This window comes from Lithobates pipiens, unplaced genomic scaffold (genome assembly GCF_037356315.1).
Source record: "Lithobates pipiens isolate NorthernLeopardFrog02 unplaced genomic scaffold, aLitPip1_a1.2 Scaffold_23, whole genome shotgun sequence".
Lineage (NCBI taxonomy): Eukaryota > Metazoa > Chordata > Amphibia > Anura > Ranidae > Lithobates > Lithobates pipiens.
The window spans coordinates 111,535,882-111,556,596 of NW_027507785.1; the positions used below are offsets into that span (position 1 = coordinate 111,535,882).

The 20,715-nt window shown below is 45.4% G+C and overlaps 1 protein-coding gene across 1 annotated transcript in view; it reads right to left on the reverse strand.

Moving 5' to 3' along the window:
* The window catches only part of LOC143927810 (inter-alpha-trypsin inhibitor heavy chain H3-like), a 208,280-nt gene that overhangs the window by 177,188 nt on the left and 10,377 nt on the right, over window positions 1-20,715 (reverse strand). Inside the window, exons 2-4 of the mRNA XM_077452192.1 lie at window positions 10,942-10,959; window positions 8,956-9,122; window positions 3,351-3,455 (exon numbers count right to left, since the gene is read on the reverse strand). Coding sequence (XP_077308318.1) covers window positions 3,351-3,455; window positions 8,956-9,122; window positions 10,942-10,959 — 290 coding nt within the window. The remainder of the gene's footprint in view (window positions 1-3,350; window positions 3,456-8,955; window positions 9,123-10,941; window positions 10,960-20,715) is intronic.

The window sequence follows — 20,715 nt, forward strand, 5'->3', positions numbered from 1 at the left end:
GCAAGATGGCGGCCGCAAGCCTCCCGGCAGCGATCGTCCCACAGCTGACAGGAGGAGTGAGCAGGAAAGATTCTGGCACCTATCGCCTCAGGGCACCCCAGGGATCAGGCCACGGTAATTTGAAGCTCCTATCTGGTCTGGCTGGGAAGGATGGTGGTGGATTCTGTGTAGGATGCCCGGAGCTCTCACAGAGAACGTCCGCCGCCGCTCACATCCGGTTACGCCCCCATGGAATCCCTTTTTAATCCATTTAAGCCTTGTACTCACGATTGGATTTTCCGCAGACAAAGCGTCCGACTTTTGTCCAAAGGGCGTGTACCTGGATTTTGTCTTGCATACAAACGGTACACAATTCTCGCCCATCAAACATGAACGTGCTGACGTATTAGACGTACTGCAAGCCGATAAAGAGGAATTCAATTGTCAGGCGCCACCCTTTGGGTTCCTTCTGCTAATTTCATGTTAGTAGAAGTTTGGTGAGTGTTGTTTTGCGCTTTTCATTTTGCGCTTTTCAGTTCATTTTTGAATGGCCGTTCAACCAGCCAAATTGCTGAATTGGAGGAGAAAACGTTTTATTTATTATTGGCCTTGGAGTTATTGCTTTGACCCAAGTCCAGTCCAGGAACAGGAGGAGGAGGATTTCTTGGACCAAAAATTAGTTTCTTTATTAATCATGTCCAATTATGTCATATGCCTTTGCTGTGGGAGCTCCAGGAGAATAAACCATATGATTTTCAGAATTATCTCCAGATGACGGACCCCTGCTTTCACCAACTCTTGGTATTGCTGACCCCCTATATTAAGAAGCAGGACACATGCATGAGGCTTTTATTTTATTTTTTGGTTGAATAATGATTTGATTTGGTATGTTTTCTATATTTTTGGATGCATAGAATGCAATTTTTGCTTTAGTTCTATTGGCAGATAGCATGTCTAATTGTATTTGTTGTCTTTTTTAAATGTAAAATAAAAAATTTGTGTAGAATAATACTTGGTTATGTGTTTTACTTCAAATGACAGTTTTGGATTAGTCACTTACAAATACAATGTAAAATTAACAAGGGACACCAACATAGTTGTATCTTTGATTTTAAAAACTACGGGATAATAGTGTTGTGATAACGTGCTCTTAAAAAACCAACAGATCCTGGCCTACCCCCGGTGTGAAATGGTACCGGGGTTACCAGGCTACCATTTCACAAAAAGTGTCAAAATGTTTAAAAAAAAAAAGACACAGCTTGGGACAAGTCCTTTATTAAAAAATAAAAATGTCCCATGATGTCCATTTATCTTCTTATATAGCTCCTTTGACGGACTGAAAAAAAAAAAAAAAGGCGCAACCGATCCTCCTCCATGGGAGGCTCCAGCCGTGTGACGCTTCTTCGCCTTTGACAGTTCTTATATAGCTGAGGTGACGTACCCGGATGACCCCGCCCCTTCTGACACCACAGGGACTTTCCTATGGCTTCCCCGTGGCATCAAGGGGGGAGGGGTCACCGGTTTTCCGAACTGGGTGACCCCGTCTGAAGGGCCTGGTATGGATTTTAGGGGTACCCCCACACTATTTTTTTAATTTTGGTTCGGGGTTCCCCTTTATATTCATACCTGACCCAAAAGGCCTGGTAATGGACTGGGGGGATCCCCTGCTCTTTTTTTTCAATGAGTTTTATCTATATTGCCGAGACCCGACAATTCATTACAGCCGCGATCAGTTTTAAATGACAATTTTTCCTTCAGAAATGACATTTTGCTGTGGTTCAGTTCTAAACACTGGAAAAATACACCACTTTACAAGCATATTATAGACACCCCTCCCCCCAGGCACAATATTTAAAGGAATATTTCATTTTTATTGTTTCACTTTTAAGCATTAAAAAAAATTAATAATAATAAATCACTGCTCCTGACAAAACGTCAGTTTGCATTGATACATGTCCCGTGGGGTAGGGCCCGGGTCCCCAAACAATTTTTATGGCAATGACTTGCATATAAAATGAACACTTCATTATTCATGTTTCTGTCCCATAGACTTTAACGGTGTTCTGGCAAAAATTTTTGCCTGTTCACATGTTCTGCTGCAAACCGAACAGGAGGGTGTTCGGCTCATCCCTAATTATGATTACTTATAGCAGTGTTTCTCAATTTCAGTCCTCAAGGCGCCCCAACAGGTCATGTTTTCAGGATTTCTCTCAGATGAAACAGCTGTAGTAATTCCTAAACTGATCAAATCACTTGTGCAAAATAATGGACAGCCTGAAAACATGATCTGTTTGGGTACTTTGAGGACTGGAGTTGAGAAGCACTGACTTATAGAATTGAATTGCATTGCTACAAGACCCCTTTCACACCAGGGCGTTTTGCAGGCACTATAGCGTTAGAAATAGCGCCTGCAATCCGCCCTCAAACTGCTGCTCCATTCATTCCAGTGTGAAAGCCCGAGGGAAAGCTGGAGCGGTGCGCTGGCAGGACGTCAGGAAAAGTCCAGCCAGCAGCTTCTTTTGAGCAGTGAAGGAGCGGTGTGTTTACCGCTCCTCCACCGCTGCTCCCCTTTGAAATCAATGGGGCAGCGCTGCATTACCGCCGGCAAAATGCCGATATTGCGGCGTATTGCGGGTGGTTTTAACCTTTTCCGGGCCGCTAGCGGGGGTAAAAGCGTCCGAAATGCGCTGCAAATCCGACGGTAAAACAGCGCTAAAAATAGTGGCGTTTTATCGCCGATGCTATGGGCGCGGAAGTGTGAAAGGGGTCTAAGCGAGCATTTTACTGAATGAAATCGAGTCGGTTATTTTTGTGGTGATTAGCTGTTAGTGGCCACAGCTAATCACATGGTACAGATGGGCTGTCTGCATCATGTGATCACTATGACCAATTGCTATAGGCCGGGCGAGAACTGGTTAATACAAAAAAGTGATTTTTGTGATTAAACAACAGTGAGCAAACTGGTATTGTTCCCACGGAAAATGATGATCCCGATTGTTATTTAAAATCTTCATTAAGCTATTAAAAAAAAATAAAAAAATTCTGAACCATTTCATTTCTTTGTGGCCCGCGACCAGTTACCAAATCACATAAGTGGCCCATGCTCTTCAAAACGTTGAGCACCCCTGTCTTAATCCGTTATTACCAGAACAGGTGTCCCCATCTAAAGATGCCCCCTCACCTCTAATTGAATCTCTAAAATGTTGGTATTCTTCTAATTTTCTGTCTTGATGACAGTGGTGACAGACTTTACAGACACTTTAAGAATAAGAACTCCTTATTAAATACTGCAAGTTTCCATATGTGAACAAATATAAAAACATATCATAAAATAAGTCACACAACTATAAATAAGTTAGTAAGGAACTTACCTGACAAGTCCGGCTGTCTGACCCTTTGAAACGGCAGTTTGATACTGTTTCTTTGCTGTTTCTTTTTCTTTAATCACCCCTGAATATGTTATTCCATCAATTATCCTGCATTAAATTAGCATAAAAATGTTAATGTTTTCAGGTGAACTATTTATCACTAACACAAACAAATTTTCGTTATATGGCACGCAGAGTGATACAAGTAGGAGTCCTTTGTAACCCGGAGAATGCCTGTATGCACAAAGCAGTTTGGAATTCAGATGCTTTTTAACAAGTGTTACCAACAATACTTTTCCTTTGTGATCCAAATTATATATTGGTAAAACCATTTCTATAATGGATCAACAAAAGCAAACAGCCAAAGCAACAAATCAGAATTAAAGTGGTGTTCCACACAAAAAATAAAAAATGCTTAAAATTCCTAAAAAAAACAAAATTCCAAATGTTTTTATTTTTTTTAACTCACCTCTAAATGCCTGTTGCTAGGGGGTCCCTCGTAGTTTGCCTCCTTCAGTGCCTGGGCTGGTGACATCACTTCCCCTCGGCGCAGGAAGGACTCAGCTCTGCCCCCTCCCTTCTGTCAGTCATCTGGGACACTTGACAGGTCCCAGGTGACTGTGCGGCCACTCACGGTGCCGCTCGTGCATGCGCAGTAGGTGCCCGGCTGTGAAGCCACAGCCGGGTGCCCACAGTTGCAATGCTGGCGCCAAGCGCCGAGCATCACTGGACCCTGGGACAGGTAAATGTCCGATTATTAAAAGTCAGCAGCTGCAGTATTTGTAGTTGCTGACTTAATTTTTATTTTTTTTTTACGGGAACTCCTCTTTAATTTTTAGAATTTTTTAGTCTGGCTTGTTGATTGAAGCTGAACTTTGGGGAGATTACAGAAACACCATTTATTCCAGCATTGCATATATTAATATCTTTTAATGCATGTTTACAGAAAATCAGCATAAGTATCTGAATCTGTCTTAACATCGGCCTCCTCTACAAGATATGAAGTTTCTCAAACATTACCAAGTAAGTGAATGGGCCCGAACCATAACCACAAGTCAAATGCTTGGCTCGCAGTTGGGATGCTGTCACACAACAGGCATTGGGAGGTGGCAGTATCAGCTAGTGAAGGCCTGCAAAATTCCTTTCACTGTCCTCTAAATAACAATTCAGCTCTGGAACGCTTTATAGAGGGACAGTAAACACTGCTGCTAGTGTGAAAGGAAAGGAGCCTAACACAGAGAGAGGGTTAGGGTTGCCACCTGTCCAGGATTCACCCGGACAGTTGGGGTTTGGAATTATGCGTCCGGGTTTCAGACTGTCTGAAACCCGGACACATTATTCAGACTGGACTATGGCTTCCCAGCACGGTTGCTGGCTGCAGTTGTCTGAGCTGAGAGTGTCTGTTACTCTTTTCACAGCGCCTAAAGCCAGCATTAACCACTTGAGACCCGCGCTATAGCCGAATGACGGCTACAGCGCGGATCTCCTTTGCCGGGACGACGATCGGCGCTCTGTGATCGGCGACTCTATGAGACTCGCCTGATCACTGATCTGAGCAAGGGGTCGATCCCGACCCCTTATCACGTGATCCGCTGTCAGCCAATGACAGCTGATCATGGGAAACAACGGAGCCGGTAATCGGCTATTATTCCTCCTCGCACTGACAGCGCGAGGAGAAAAAAAAAGAGCCGATCACCGGCGGCCGTGATCGGGACATCAGTCCCGATCACGGCCAGCCCTGCCAGTGCCCACCTGCCCCCTGCCAGTGCCCACCTGCCCCCTGCTTTGCCACATCAATAAAAAATGTGTCCCCCCCTGTCAGTGCCACCCAGCAGTGCCCATAGTGCCACCCAGCAGTGCCCACAGTGCCACCCAGCAGTGCCCACAATCTGCCTCAACAAAGGTGCTGCACTCCAGTGCCACATATCTGTGCCCATCAGTGTCATCTACCAGTGCCCATCAGTGCCCAGCAGTGCCGCCCATCGGTGCCCAGCAGTGCCACCTATCAGAGCCACCTATCAGTGCCACCTATCAGTGCCCATCAGTCCCATCTATCAGTGGTACCTATCAGTGCCCCTTAGTGCCACCCATCCGTGCCACCCATCTGTGCCATCTTATCTGTGCCCATCTGTGCCCATCAGTGCCGCCTTATCTGTGCCCATCGGTGCCGCCTTATCTGTGCCTATTAGTGCCGCCTTAACTATGCCTATCAGTCCCATCTATCAGTGGTACCTATCAGTGCCCCTTAGTGCCACCCATCTGTGCCATCTTATCTGTGCCCATCTTTGCCCATCAGTGCCGCCTTATCAGTGCCCACCAGTGCAGCCTATCAGTGCCCACCAATGCAGCCTATCAGTGCCCACCAGTGCAGCCTATCAGTGCCACCTCATCAGCGCACTTCAATGAAGGAGAAAAATGACCTGGTTGCAAAATTTTATAACAAACTATTAAACATGATTTATTTATTTTTTTCTTGCATCTTTTTTTGTTTGTTTAGCAAAAAATAAAACTCCCAGCTGTAATTAAATACCACCAAAAGAAAGCTCTATTTGTGGGAAAAAAATGATAAAAATTTCATTTGGGTACAGTGTTGTATGCCCGCACAATTGTCATTCAGCATCAGCGCTGAAAGCTGAAAATTGGTCTGGGCATGAGGGGGGTTTAAGTGCCCAGTAAGCAAGTGGTTAACAAACCTCCCCCCCCCGCCCAAAACACACACACACATACAGGAGAGGAGAGAGGGCTCAATCTGCACCTCTTCCCCCCCACTCCTACGCCGTGTCTGCCTACACTCCAAATTTCCAGCTCCAATTTTCTTTTTCTGAGGCATAGCGCCAGGGATTGAAGTCCAGCAGCCTCAGATACATCTAGATGAGAGGTGCTGACTGCCAAGGGGGGAGTGAGCTCACGGTTCCATTCCTGTCTGTGACTGAATTCACCCTTCTCTCTCTCTGCCTCTGAGTAAGTACACTAAGGCATTTCAGGGTTCTCAGAGCACCCCTTACATCAGAGTTCCCCTTTACATCAGAGGCCACAGTGATTCCCCTTACATCAGAGTCTACTCCGTACAGAGTTCTCAGTGTTCCCCCTTAAATAGGGGTTCCCAGAGCATCCCTTATGTTAGAGGCCCCAGAGTTCTCCCTGATGTCAGAGTCTGCAGAGTCCCTCCTTATAATGAAAGGAAACTCTGCAAGTTCAGATGTAAAAGGGGAACTCTGTGGATCCAGATGTAAATGGGGATTCTTGTTATTAACTTCATAGGATTAGAAATGTTATTTAACCTCCCTGGCGGTATTCCCGAGTGTGGCTCGAAGTGAATATTCATTACCAAAAGCGGTAACCCTGAACCACACTCGGGATTGCATCGCAGGATCCAGGCAAAGTTACTTACCTTGTCCTCAAGATCCTGCGATGTCCTCCCGCTGTGTCCGCGGGTTGTGTCCTCCACCCGCTTTATCATTGTGCTGGGCTCCGTTCCCTGCGAGTGTCGCGATGCACCAAGGGGATGGAGCCCAGCGTCAAATTCAAAAAGTGAATAAAAAAAAAAACACACAATACATACAGTACACTGTAATCTTACAGGCTACATTACTGTATGAAATCATTTCACATCCCTTTTGTCCCCAGTGCTTTGTCCAGTGCCCTGCATGTCGTTTTATATTATATATACTGTTCTTTCTGCCTAGAAACTTGAGCTTGTCCATAGCAACCAAAAAGTGTCCTTTTACATCAAAAGCGATTTTAGACCAGCTACAGTACCTGACAGCGAGATTGTGTGCAACTGCGGCTCGGCATCATTGACCCTCCGTGACCCCTGTCGCGAGAGCCATCGCCAAGCTCTGTCGCTCGCCACCCCCAATACATTCTTATGGATATGCTGCATCTCGTGGGGGAGGCGAGCACGAGAAGCACAGCCTCGCAGTGCCGAGTTCCAACGCAAAACACAATCTCGCGGTCAGGTACTGTAGAAAACAGTGGTAATAAATTAGAGTCACTTGCATAATTGAGCTATAGTGATTTGTGGGGAAATTCGTCAAACACTGAAAGTAATGACAGCGACAATTATGCTACAAATTTCAGTGTTTTTATTTCATAACATTATTGAATAAATTGTATTATTATTAGTTATAATTATTTATAGTTATTTATTATAATTTATGATTTCGTGTTTTAAACTTTATCATACATGGGATGTCTACTAGACTCTTTGGACAGATTTAAGTGAGTTATTCCTATGAATTACAGGCCTACAATATAAAACGCATAATTTCCATGCAAAACATTGTACAGCTTTCTGCATAAAAAATCTGACATAATCATAGTGCCAGGGAGGTTAATAACAAAATATATGTATAGTTTATACTATAAAAAAAAAAATGCAGTGCGCCGCTAAAGTGTTCAGGTTTGACTTGAAGAAAAGATAAGGTTAAGCTGAGTAAACAGATATCTAACATGTCACGCCTTAAAACTGCACAAGCATGTGGAATGGCGAAAACTATGATACTTTAAAATCTCCATAGGTGCCGCTTTAGATTTTTTACAGGTTACTAGTTTAGAGGTACAGAGGAGGTCTAGTGCTAGAATTATTGCTCTCACTATAACATTTGCGGCAATACCTCACATGTGTGGTGTGAACACCCTTTACATATGCTTGCGTGACCTAGGTATTCACTTCTGCGTGGGGGGGCGGGGGCACTTATCAAAAACATTTTTTTTATTTATTCTATTACATTTTTATTTTTATACTGTCCCTTTATTTATTTTTGATCACTTTAATTCTCATCACAAGAATTGTAAACATCCCTTGTGATAGAAATAAGGCTTGACAGGTCCTCCTTTTGGTAGACATCTGGGGTCCCTGAAAAGCACGAGATACAAAAAAAAAAACAATTGATCTTACGCTTTAAATAAAAAAAAAAAAAAAAGGCAGTATTCACATTTGCCCTAACTGGAAGTGACGTAATGTAGCTTCTAGCCTCCTAGAAATTGGAGCTAGCTGGGGACCTTCCAGTCTTTGGTCAGCTCTACGATAACTCAGTGGCACTGCCGGATTGGATACCAGGCTCCCCGATCACATGGGAAAGTCTGGAGAGGCACTGTTGTGCAGCAGGGTGTGTGTGTGTGTGTGTGTGTGTGTGTGGGGGGGGGGAGGGGACATCCCCTCCTGCCTCTTGTAAAAGCAATCCAGGACTAATCAGCCACTAGGATTGCTTTAAGATGAAAGAGTATTGGCTGAAGAAAAATACTGGGTTTATGACATACAGCTGCAGCTTTAGCCCCTGTATAACAACTTGAAGCCAATCACGTACATGTACTGTATGTGATTCGGCAGCAAGTGGTTAAATGTTTCCACCAAAATATGTTATTTTGGGGGGTGGGGTGGATGATTATAAAATGGCAGCTGTTCTGTAAACTTATGTTCATATTTGCAGTGATGATAAAAAAATATCCAATGCTCACAAAACCCTCCTGGAATAGAAAACTCTGGATTATGGCATTGTGTATGCAAAGGTAAGTATTATTTTCAACTCAGACTTCCCCGCCATTATCAGCCACTCAAAACAGAATGAATACCATAGTTCTTGGAGTGAAATATCTAAATACTCACATGCTAAAATTTGTTATAAAAGCCGTTTTTGGCAAATCCACTGTGAAGATGGCCTCTTTAGACACATTGGCTCTATTAACGGCTCTGCTTGTGATGACATTATGAGCGAATCGGGATGTCACCTTACAGTCAATGTTAATACTGTAGACTTCAATATCATTCACTGGCTGGAAAATACAAATACATGAGAAATGCCATATTATATGTAAGAGTCAAAATAATATTTAAGCTATTGGAATATATATAAGACTTAAACAGTTATTGATTTTATCCTGTAAAGTTATACTTTTTAATAGTGGCATTAACCACTTGAGCCCCCGAAGATTTTACCCCCTTCCTGACCAAAGCACTTCTTGCGAGTCGGCACTGCGTCGTTGTAACTAACAATTGCACGGTCGTGCAACATTGTACCTAAACAAAATTGACATCCTTTTTTCCCCACAAATAGAGCTTTCTTTTGGTGGTATTTGATCACCTCTGCTTTTTTATTTTTTGTGCTATAAACAAAATAAGAGTGACAATTAAACAAAAAAAAAAAAGCAATATCTTTTACTTTTTGCTATAATAAATAGCCCTCAATAATATATAAAAAACAATTTTTTTCCTTAGTTTATTCTTCTACATATTTTTGGTAAAAAAAAAAAAAAATTGCAATAAGCATATATTGATTGGTTTGCACAAAAGTTAGAGTGTCTACAAAATATGGGATAGTTTTATGGCATTTTTATTATTATTTTTTTTATTAGTAATGGTGATCTGCAATTTTCATCATGACTGCGACATTATGGTGGACAAATCAGACACTTTTGACACTATTTTGGGACCATTGTCATTTATACAACGATCAGTGCTATAAAAATGCACTGATTAATGTGTAAATTACACTGGCAGGGTATGGGTTAAAAACACTAGGGGGCGATCATGGGGGTTAAGTGAGTGTGTCCAAGGAAGTGATTCCAACTGTGGGGGGATTGGCTACCAAGGACATGACAGCGATCACTGTTCCCGATGACAGGGAGCAGTAGATCTCTTTCACGACACAAGGCAGAATGGGGAAATGCCTTGTTTATATAGGCATCTCCTACCTTCTACCTCAAAACACCGCAATCGCAGGCTGACAGTGAACATTAAGTTCCGGGGACCTGCAGGCATGCTCCCGCGGCGTGCAAAAGGCAGCAAATTTAAAAGGGATGTACCTCTATGCCCATTTGCCTGCCTGTGCCATTCTGCCAATGTATGTGTGTGTGGCGGTGGGCAAGCAGTTAACCATAAATAATGAACTTTTATAGGTAGGCTATGCAACAGCTGTATTTGGTATAGTTATCAAACTTTCTTACCTATGCATGCAAACTCTGTTAGTATTGGCGTACCGGTCTATCACAAACAATATAACATCATGAAAAAAAAAACATACCTTGACATTCACGTCACAACCGCTCAGTGAAAATGTGCTAGCTTTAGCGGCGCTTTACCCATCATTTTAAAAGCTTTTTTGGCTATTAGCAGGGTGCGTTTAACCCCCACTAGCGGCTGAAGAAAGTATTAAATTCCGCCCGAAAAGCATCGCTGCCAAAGGGGTGCCCATTCATTTCAATGGGCAGGGGCGGTGGAGAAGCGTTGTATGCACCACCCCAAAGGCGCTGCTTGCAGGACTTTTTTTTTTTAACAACCTGCCAGCGCAGCGCCCCAGTGTGAAAGCACTCTGGCTTTCACACTGGGGAGGCATGGGAGACGCTTTACAGGCACTATTTTTAGCCCCCCCTCCCCTCTTCTAGACAAAAAACATGATCCTCGGATGTATAACATCATTGTGGCATAGGCGAGAAACAAGGAAGAAGCTAAAGAAATGTTTAAAAAAAAGGTTTAAAGAAAGTACACATAATATGCCTTCCTATCTATTTACTAAGGCTTGTATCATAAGGATTCAAAACAGTTAATGTGGATTGACAGAGTAAAAGTTCCACACTAAATTTACATATGTCTTACCTCTGCAATGTTTCTCTTCTGTAAGTAAACACAGAGAAAGAAAACACCTCATTAGTTTGTATGGAAAAATTCTACATCATTTTACCAAGTATAAATTACTGTCAAATGAATTACTACAAGTAGCATATAGTGAAACTTCACAAAATGGATCTGAAATGTAAAACATTAACAAAATATTGTTTACTCAAAATATATATTCCTTCACTTTTCATAACACTCTAAAGTGTTACATAAAGAGTATCTATGGCTAAAATGTAAAGTCATATAATCATTTCCATATCATATTTCAATTATTTCTAGCTTACTCCTATTAATTGGAATGATTTTGAGATTTGTAAACTTGTTTTGTGAAGGTTCTCACACCTTTATCTCTTTGAATTCTGTGACATGCATTCACTATGACCTGTAAGTTTCAGGAGGCGGAGTCAGTACAGAAATCACTGGTTGCAGGCAGCAATGCACCATGGGATATGTAGTTCTTAGAAACTGAAAGTAAACAGCATGCAGGGAATTCAGGAAGTTATAGCAAGTAATGGCCAGCAGACAAGCAGAACTCATCATGAAAGGAGACTTTACAATGAATCTGTTCCTGATGAGCAGACTGATGAGCTATTTTTTTTTTTCAAATTTAATTGTCTGAAGCTGTAGTTTGGCTCAGACTAATTTCTCTAAAAGTTCTGGTTTCTGTACCAGTCCAGCTGGGTTGCACTGATTCCCACCTGACCGTAGGTGTTGCTGTCACTGTCAGTGGGTGTAGAACAGCAGCAGGCTGGATGCATTGAATGCCACCTCTTGCTCGGAAATGGTTCAGTGGATTTCCCTGTTGTGCATTCTGGGAGAGGGTATTTAACCACTTCAATACAGGGCACTTAAACACCTTCCTGCCCAGACCAATTTTGAGCTTTCAGCGCTGTCACACTTTGAATGACTATTGCGCGGTCATGCTACACTGTACCCAAATTAAATTTTTATCATTTTTTCCCCACAAATAGAGCTTTCTTTTGGTGGTATTTGATCACCTCTACGGTTTTTATTTTTTTCCCTACAAATAAAAAAATACCGAAAATTTTGAAAAAAAAAAATGTTTTTTTTCGTTTCAGTTTCAAAACTTTGTAAATAAGTACGTTTTCTCCTTCACTGATGGGCACTGATGGGGCTACACTGATGGGCACTAATAAGGCGGCACTGATGGGCACCAATGAAGTGGCACTGATGAGGTGGCATTGATGGACACTGATAGGCGGCACTGATAGGCGGCACGGATGGGCGGCACGGATGGGCGACACGGATGGACACTGATAGGTGGCACAAATTGGCACTGATAGCTGGAACGGATTGGCATGGATGGGCGGCAGAGATGGGCATGGATAGGTGGCACAGATGGGCATGGATAGGCGGCACAGATGGGCATGGATAGGCGGCACAGATGGGCATGGGTGGGCACTGATAGGCGGCACAGGTGGGCACTCATAGGCGGCACAGGTGGGCACTCATAGACGGCACAGGTGGGCACTCAACAGGTGGGCACTCATAGGCGGCACAGGTAGGCACTCATAGGCGGCATTGGTGTTATACTGTACTAATGGATGCCAATCAGTGCCAAACAATAATGCATGCCAATCAGTGATGCCCATTGTGGGCACTGATTGGCATCCATTATGGGCACTGATTGGCATCCATTGTGCTGACCATTGGCATCCCTGGTGGTCTAGGGAGGATTACCTTTTCCCTGGTGGTCTGGTGGCGTCCCTGGTGGTCCAGTGTGGGCATCCTCGGGGGGGGGGGGGGGGTGTGCTGATAATCGATCAGCACAGACCCCCCCTGTCAGAGGAGCAGCCGATCGGCTCTCCTCTACTCGCGTCTGACAGACGCGAGTGAGGAAAAGCCGATCACCGGCTCTTCCCATTTACACTGTGATCAGCCGTGATTGGACACGGCTGATCACGTGGTAAAGAGTCTCCGTCGGAGACTCTTTACCGAGATCGTAGTTGCCGGGTGTCAGACTGACACCCCGCAACAACGATCGCCGCGATGCGCGCCCCCGGGGGCGCGCAGCGGCTCATAATCCTGATCATGTCATATGACGTCCGGTCAGGATTATGAAACCACTTTGCCGCTGTCTATTTGTAATAGGGCGGGCGGCAAGGGGTTAAGGTACCGATGCCTTTTTTTGGGGTTAGTTTTCCAGGGTCCGTGATCCCAACCCCAGGGCCTTCCTGTCGCATGGTCTTGCGCCTCGGGGCCGGCTGGCCCGAGGCTTCGCAACTGATAGTGTTGGCCCAGGAATTTCTTGGGGCCTACTGATCCAGGGGTGGTCCAGTGCTGTCTCGCCTGTGGGGGGAAGCCAAGAAAAGCTGGAGGATTCAGGGGAGGACTTTTCCAGTGGAGGACCGAGCGCAAGGGTGGTGTCGCTGGAGGAGCCTGGAAGCTGAGGACGCAACCCGGATCAATATCCTTACAGTATCACCGGGTCGGCTGAAAGAATCTGGTACTGTATGGTAGTTCTTCCTAAAAACTCTCAAAAATCTCTAAATTCAGTTAACAAGTCTGTGGCAGAGACTTTCTTGTGCAACTACTCTCAAAACCACTAAGTTCGATTAACAAGTCTGTGGCAGAGTCTGTTTGGCATCTCATCGGCTGCTAGGTCAAGTGAGAGGGGCCTATCCGGTGACTGTTGGATCCAGTCTGTGGAGCGGTTTGTCTTCTGGATCTGACTAATACCTCTAACCCGCAATTACTAGTTGCCTGAACTCCCCCTTATCCCCTAACCCTCTATTGAAGGATTGTGTCTTGTGTCTTTCTTTGGTGTTACCCCTAAATAAATCTTCAAAAAGAACCATGTGTCTGATCTACCATCATTTGGGCTACTTTCCACGGGACTCCCCTAAGATGAAGAGGCGAGCAGGTGAGGTAACGGTAGGCCTGAATAAAACCAGCAGCTCCTTCGGGGGTCAGTGCTACAATCTTATATTGGAATGTCAAATATAACTGTTTGTTTATTACAATGCTGCTGCTGTAACATGAAAGTATATGCTGTGACCATAGATTTCCTTTAATTCCAATTTTTTGTGGCGGAAAGCTTATAACATCTATCATGTTTTTATGGCGATCCATGTGCCTGATGGAGAGATTTCCTCTTACAATGACAGGAAGTTTGAAGGGAGTCTCTCAAGTGACAACATAAAAGCTAAATCAGGTTATAGCTTTCCTCATATACCAAAAAAGTTTTTTTTTTTTCAGCTTTATCTCCATTAGAGACGTTTCCACACATCTCATGTCCCAGCAAGAACACTGTCAAGAAATGAGAAAAAAGCAGACAGCAGAAAAAGAAGAAAACTGACATTTTGGATTTTGCAAAAGTGTGTGACACCGTTCCCCACACACAGCTAAGTGTGGAGCATGCGCCCCCTAGTGGCCGAATATGTTACCGACGTAACATGGCGGCGATTCGCGCAGCCGAGCCATGTTGCCGCAGTACAACTGCAGTGGCTGGTCAGCAAGCAGTTAAAGAGGAGGTTCATACTAGAAAAAACATTTTATAAATCAGCAGCTACAAATACTGGCACTGGCATCCTAATTGTGGGCTAAGTGGTAAAAAAATAAAAATAAAACGGGGGGATATTCCAACGTCAATCAATAGACTCCTAACTACTGTACCGCTGCACACACTGGGGGAAATGTCTGAACCCACAGGAAAATAAGCAATTAAAGAGATAGTGGTGCGCTGTACTAAGTATTTAATGATCAAGGGAACATTAGTACCTAATGGTAGTGTTCAAACAGATCCTAAATGCAGGGTCAACTGCTATATGCAAAGTAAATATAGCAGACAAAGTATAATATGCAATAGTGGAACTTGAATATAAACAAATAGATCCATTCTGTACTACAAAAAGAGTATATAATGCACATAAAACATCCAATAGTATAAAATAAATCCAAAAATGCGGGTAATATTGAACCCACGTGCTGGAAAATAAATGTTAGAGTGCTAACTCCCAACGTGCAATCACAAAGTGAAAGTAGTGCATAACTCAGTCCACTAGATAAGCAGAAATGAGGCTGTGAAAAATCATCTACTTATATAAAAAAACAAACCAAATAAAAATTGCTGATTGCATAAAAAACTCAATGTCCAAAAGAAGCAATCAGCAATTTTTATTTGGTTTGTTTTTTTATATAAGTAGATGATTTTTCACAGCCTTATTGCTCCCGAAGGCAAACCTTCATGCGGTAGCACTTTTTGTAGCAGGCTTGCGATGCTAGGGACGCTTGCGTCCGTCCGAGGCCATCCTGTTGGGCTGGGGACGCTTCGCCGAAGCCCCGGTCGGACAAAAAAGCCGTTTGTGAGCGGAAAAAGAGGGCCCTTGCCTGCGCCGTGGCTCCTTAGGCTTCCTGGCTTGGGGGAGTAGGGTACTGTTACCACCGGTGGCATTTTTAATAATGTCATCTAATGAGGCTCCAAAGAGCCGGTCGCCAAGGAAGGGAAGATCCGTCAGGGCTTTTTTGGATGCCTGGTCAGCAGACCAGCATTTTAGCCAAATCAGGCGCCGCAGCACCACAGCTGACACTGAAGCCCTGGATAACAAAGGGAGGGTATCCAGGGACGCGTCACAAATGTACTTGAGACCTTGCACTAGTTGGTCCGCCAATTCTATGCAGACAGGCGAAGCCTTTTGTTCTCCCAATACGCGGTGCAAAAGATTTGCCCACTCAGTCAGTGTCTGTGACACAAGTGCAGATGCCAGTACTGGTCGTATGGTGGACCCCACAACCGTAAACAAGGAGCGAGCCACTGCCTCGGCCTTCCTGTCTGTGGGATCCTTGAATGCAGGAGTCCCCTCTACTGGGATCGTGGTTACTTTATTTAACCTGGATACTGGGGGGGTCTACAACCGGAGTAGCCAACCATTTCTTGAGAAGGCTTTCCTCAAAAGGGTACTGAAAAGGTTTTTTTGGACCGAAAAGGTCCTTAGTGGCCAACCCCATTCCCTGTAGATGAACTTGTCAAAATAAGTCAAATACGGGAACACCTTAGGTGAACATGCTGGCTTGCGGGACCCAAAGGGGGCCGATATATCAGCAGAGGGATCCGCTGGCTCCTGGATCTTCAGGGTATCACACACAGCTGTGATAAGTGCTCCAACCAGCGCCTTGTCGTGCCCGGACCCGGACGGGGGAATCATCCTCGCTGATCAGGACGGGGGAATCATCCTCGCCGAAAGGTCCTGGTCAGCTTCTTCTGATTAGGTCAGAGCAGGGGTCACCAGCTGCAGCAGAGCCCGAGTCTGCATCAGACCTCTCCCCAGAGGACAGGGGGGGCAGGGGCTTTTTTGCACACCTTTCCTTCCATGCACCACCTCTATTTTAGCAACAAATGAGCCAAGGACCGCCTTCAGGGTGTCCATGGGCACAGCGCTATCCGCAGGTGACCCGATTGCAATAGCCTGGATTTCAGGGGAAGAAAGACCAGTTTCTGAAGCCATGCTGACCCTACCCTGTCTGCCACCTGAAGGGGACTTAGAACAGTGAAGGTCCCACCCTCCTGCTGCCGCTGGCTGGGGGGGGCTCCTAGCGCCAGACTAACCACCCTGAGGCATTATGTGACGGTTACTAGCCGTGCCTGTAGTCCCCAGGAGGTTACCCAAGTGCAGAGTGAAGAAGCTGTGTCGGCAGCAGCAGTAGAAAAGAGCGGTGAAACGATCTTCAGAGCTTGCACTAGCATTCAGGGAATGACCGCCCAGCGTCCTGTATACACAGGAAACAGCGTGTGATAGCACATGGCATGCTGTCACTAGAGAACTGCGGTGAAAAAGAACGCTCGGGCCTCAAGAAAATGGCCGCCAATGATCTGAATAGGAAAATCCCACAGAAAATGGCTGCTGAAGCTCACAAGGGGAACCTGCTTTGCCCCCATCCAAAATGGCCGCCGGACAGCGCCATGCGGTGACAAGTGAAAACCCACAGAACAGTGCTGCCTCCAACCAGCAAAATACCTCCACAGGCACCTTTTTGGGACCCTCCACACCGGAACCAGGACCATCGCTAACCGCACAGACCCCCAAACAGGTGAGACCCCCAGTGATCCCATGTACACATACTGCCAACAGACACATGCAGCCGCCCCCCCCCCCCCCCCGGGGGGGGGAGGTTAGGGACGTGGGAGAGAAGAGAAGGAGGTGAGGTGGCCCCCGAATCGACCTCCCAGGGAATGCCCAGCTACTCAACCACCTGAAGCATGGAGAGCCGTACTTACCAGTCCTGAAGAGCTGGGAGACATTCCATCACAGACCCACTCCTGTGCAGTTACAGGTTGGCCGCTGGCCTCGGTATACTGTGATCCAGACATCAGTAGCCCAGTCATATGTATACTCCAGAGCATTGCAGCTCACTGACCACCTCTGGAGCTGCGAAGGGCCCGCAGGGTTCCTAGGTCATTCTCCTTCACTAGGCAAAATAAAACAGGCTGCTGGGGCAGCAGGGAGGGTTGTTAGCACAGGGTCCGCCCCTGGGCGGTACTGACAATTCTGTGTATTGTGTTACAATTTTGCCTAGTTCTCCTAGTGGCAGGCTAACAAACCCATTTAGTTACAGAGAGGAGCTGTGTCGGTCGATGAATATAAGAGAAAGTTTGATTGCTTCTGGTTGTTCTGGGTTATGCTGGTTGCAGGCTCAACTGCTTCCCCCTGGTTTCTAGAGAGTTTTAGAATTTAGTAAGTTGGAAGAGGCAGCATCTAAACTTGCATACTCATACAGCCTCAGCCAATCCCTGGAAGTAAGAGTGACCAGTAAGGGCTGAGGTGTATATAAATAGGCTGGAGCCTAGGACAGCAGGGTCCTTGTCCTGAGGGCTGTGGCCCTCTAGGTCACTTAGATGAAGTTTGCAGGAGGCCACCGGGGTACCCAGGTCATAGAATGGTGAGGGGCCTATGTCTAAAGTTGCTGGAAGCAGTTTGGTGGAAGTCTACAGAGGGTCTGGCCTGGAGGCTCACGGCACAGAAGCTGGTTGGTATTGCATGAAAGCATTCAAGTACACTGGGCAATGTGAATACAGGCCTGCAAGGTATCCTAGAAACTCTACATGTCCTTAGAGATAAATGCTTCCGATTTGTAGTCTCAGGTTTGTTCTTGCATTGGAGTCCACTGAGCAATAGTTCACTTTTCACTTGTCTCAAGAGGGGTTTCACCCTGAAGAGTCAGTTATAGCCAGAGAGTTTCCTTTATTATATATTGTACTGAATTTTGAAGTATCCCAAGGCTTACCCTACACCCCATCCAAGTTCAAACATCATTTGACAAAAAAAAAAAAAGCCATGCACTTTATGTTTCTTGAGTTGTCTGCCTGGCTGCTGTGTACCTTATAGGGAATAGAACCTTTGGAAAAATTGCCAGCCACCTCTGGGGTCTGTGCTACACCATAATTATATATTTTTCTTTATTCGTGTTCAAAAACCCCTTTGTTTACACCACCGGTGCCAGAAGCCAGTGTCCCCAAGCAATCATCCTTTAAATAGCAAAAATACGTTTATCAAAATTATTGATATCTAGTTATTGCAGCCTTGCTATTCTCAGTTGTGAAAATGCTGATCACATGTCTCATAAAAACTTTAGAATTTCTCACAGTTGCTACTAGGGATGCTTGAATTACTAGATAAAATCAATCCATGTATGTGTAAATGATGTTTCCTGACAAACTCCACGGCAGCATATGTGTGGGTTAAGATTGGGTGGCGGTGAGCACTGGGAAGACAGGTCGCAATACTCTGATAAGCCCTGGCTATTAGCAGGGTATGGAGCGAGCTAAACGGAAGATACTCCGATAAGCCTTGGCTGTTAGCAGGGTATGGAGTGGGCAAATGAAGGAGGCACTGGAAGAGCTAAAGCCTAGCCATTGGCAGGCAAGAGGCACAATGACCAGATAACCCAGCTGTTAGCGGGTGGCCCTATCTGCCCCAAGCCCATTGTGATCAACCTATCTGGCCCAGTCTCATCGTGGACGCAGGATTGAAGTTGCCCTGGGCGGTGATATACACTTTTATATGACATATTCCATGGCAACAGTTTGTGCGTTTGGCCGCGTACACACGCGGGGACTGTTCGCTCAACTTTGTCCGTCAAACAGTTTCAGCGAACAGTCCGCTCAAAATTAGCATGGACGGACTTGCCCACACACGACGAACGAACAGTTTGCTGAAACCGTGCGCAATGACGTGAACGGCACGTACGACGGGACGGAAAATACGACGTCCCATACACTGCATTACAACTTTCGGCGTGTAAATCCTTTCTGAGCATGCGCGGAACTTAGTTTGACGAACAAGCCTACACACGAGGGGACTGTTCGCTGAAACCAATTTCCGAAAAACTTTGTTCAGCAGACTGTTCGCTGAAACTGTCCGCTGAAAGCCCACACACGGGCGGACTGTCCGCCGAAACACTGTTCAGCGGACAAAGTTGGGCGAACAGTCCCCGCGTGTGTACGCGGCCTTTCTGTTTTTCTGTTTCGTCTCTGGCTCTAGTATCTTCCTGCCTATGGCAGCTGGAGCGCATTTACATTTCAAGCCACAGCTTTCTCTTCTGGCCGGGCATCCCTGGTTTTCTCCTGCCCAGGGGCCCAGAGCATGCGCGGTGGGGGCATCATTTCAGTGGAGAAATTCAATCAGCGGTCAGTACTGTTGATGTACAGATTTCTTTATAGGCAGTCTGCAGGAGTCTCCCAAAGTGCTGTGTGCAATTACCTGTGCAGGTTGTCAGTCTCTCTGTGCAGTTTCACACTGTGGATGTATCACTGCCCCCCCCCCCCCCATGTGTCAAGCCCTGGCGTAACAGGTATGAGCGGATGGGGTTAACCCTTTTTCCTTGCTGACCTGGGTACTCTTTTTGGGTTCTTTAACCATTTCCTTTCTATTCTATTTTTGCTTTTGTGTGAGTCTTTCTGGGTCAGGTTGACAATACACGGCATGAGAAGATAAAGACAACATTAGATCATAACATTTTTCTTCAGATATATTTCTCATAGGTCACCGTCAAGGTCCAGCCTTCACAGCAGAAGCTCTGAATCTTCCTTTATGCACCTACCGCTATGTCAGCTGCTCCAAAGAGGGAGCCCGCTGGGGATGCGGGACTCCGGTTCCAGAGGACAAGTCTCTGTGTGAGCCATGCTAAGCCCAGGCGCTGGCGGTTTCCAGCAAATGGAATCCCTATTGAGGTGCAAGAATCCCTTAAAGAGTGGGATACAAGCGACATATGAAGTCCAGCAGCCATTGCGGCGTGTTCTCCCACTAGGATGACCAGGAAGAGCTGGAACTGTCCCAAGTCCCAACCAAGGTAGAGTCTCCTGCAAAGCAAGAGGAAGTTTTGTAAGCACCTTTGGGCTTCGTTTCGACTAGTGAGATTTGTCATGCGACTTTGGACACATGGGGTCACACGGCGAGTCACAGCCTATTGAGCTCAATGGCACTCGTAACAGTCTATGCAGATTAGAGTTGCAGCTACTTTGAGGGAGGGGTTCCTGCACTACTTTGATGGAACTTTTGCTGCAACTTTGATCCAGAGACTGTAAAGTTGGTTTGGGCTGCACTAGGAGTCGGATCAGGGGAACACTCTGAATCGCAGGACTTGGAGATATAACCGTAGAGAGTGTTCTAAATTCTCATTCTTAAAGTGTTTGTTAACCCTTATATACAAGACTATGCCAGCCCCTATATTAGAGGCTGGCATAGCACACTATGTCAGCGGTTTTCAAAAAACAAGCAATCTAAATACCGATTTTCA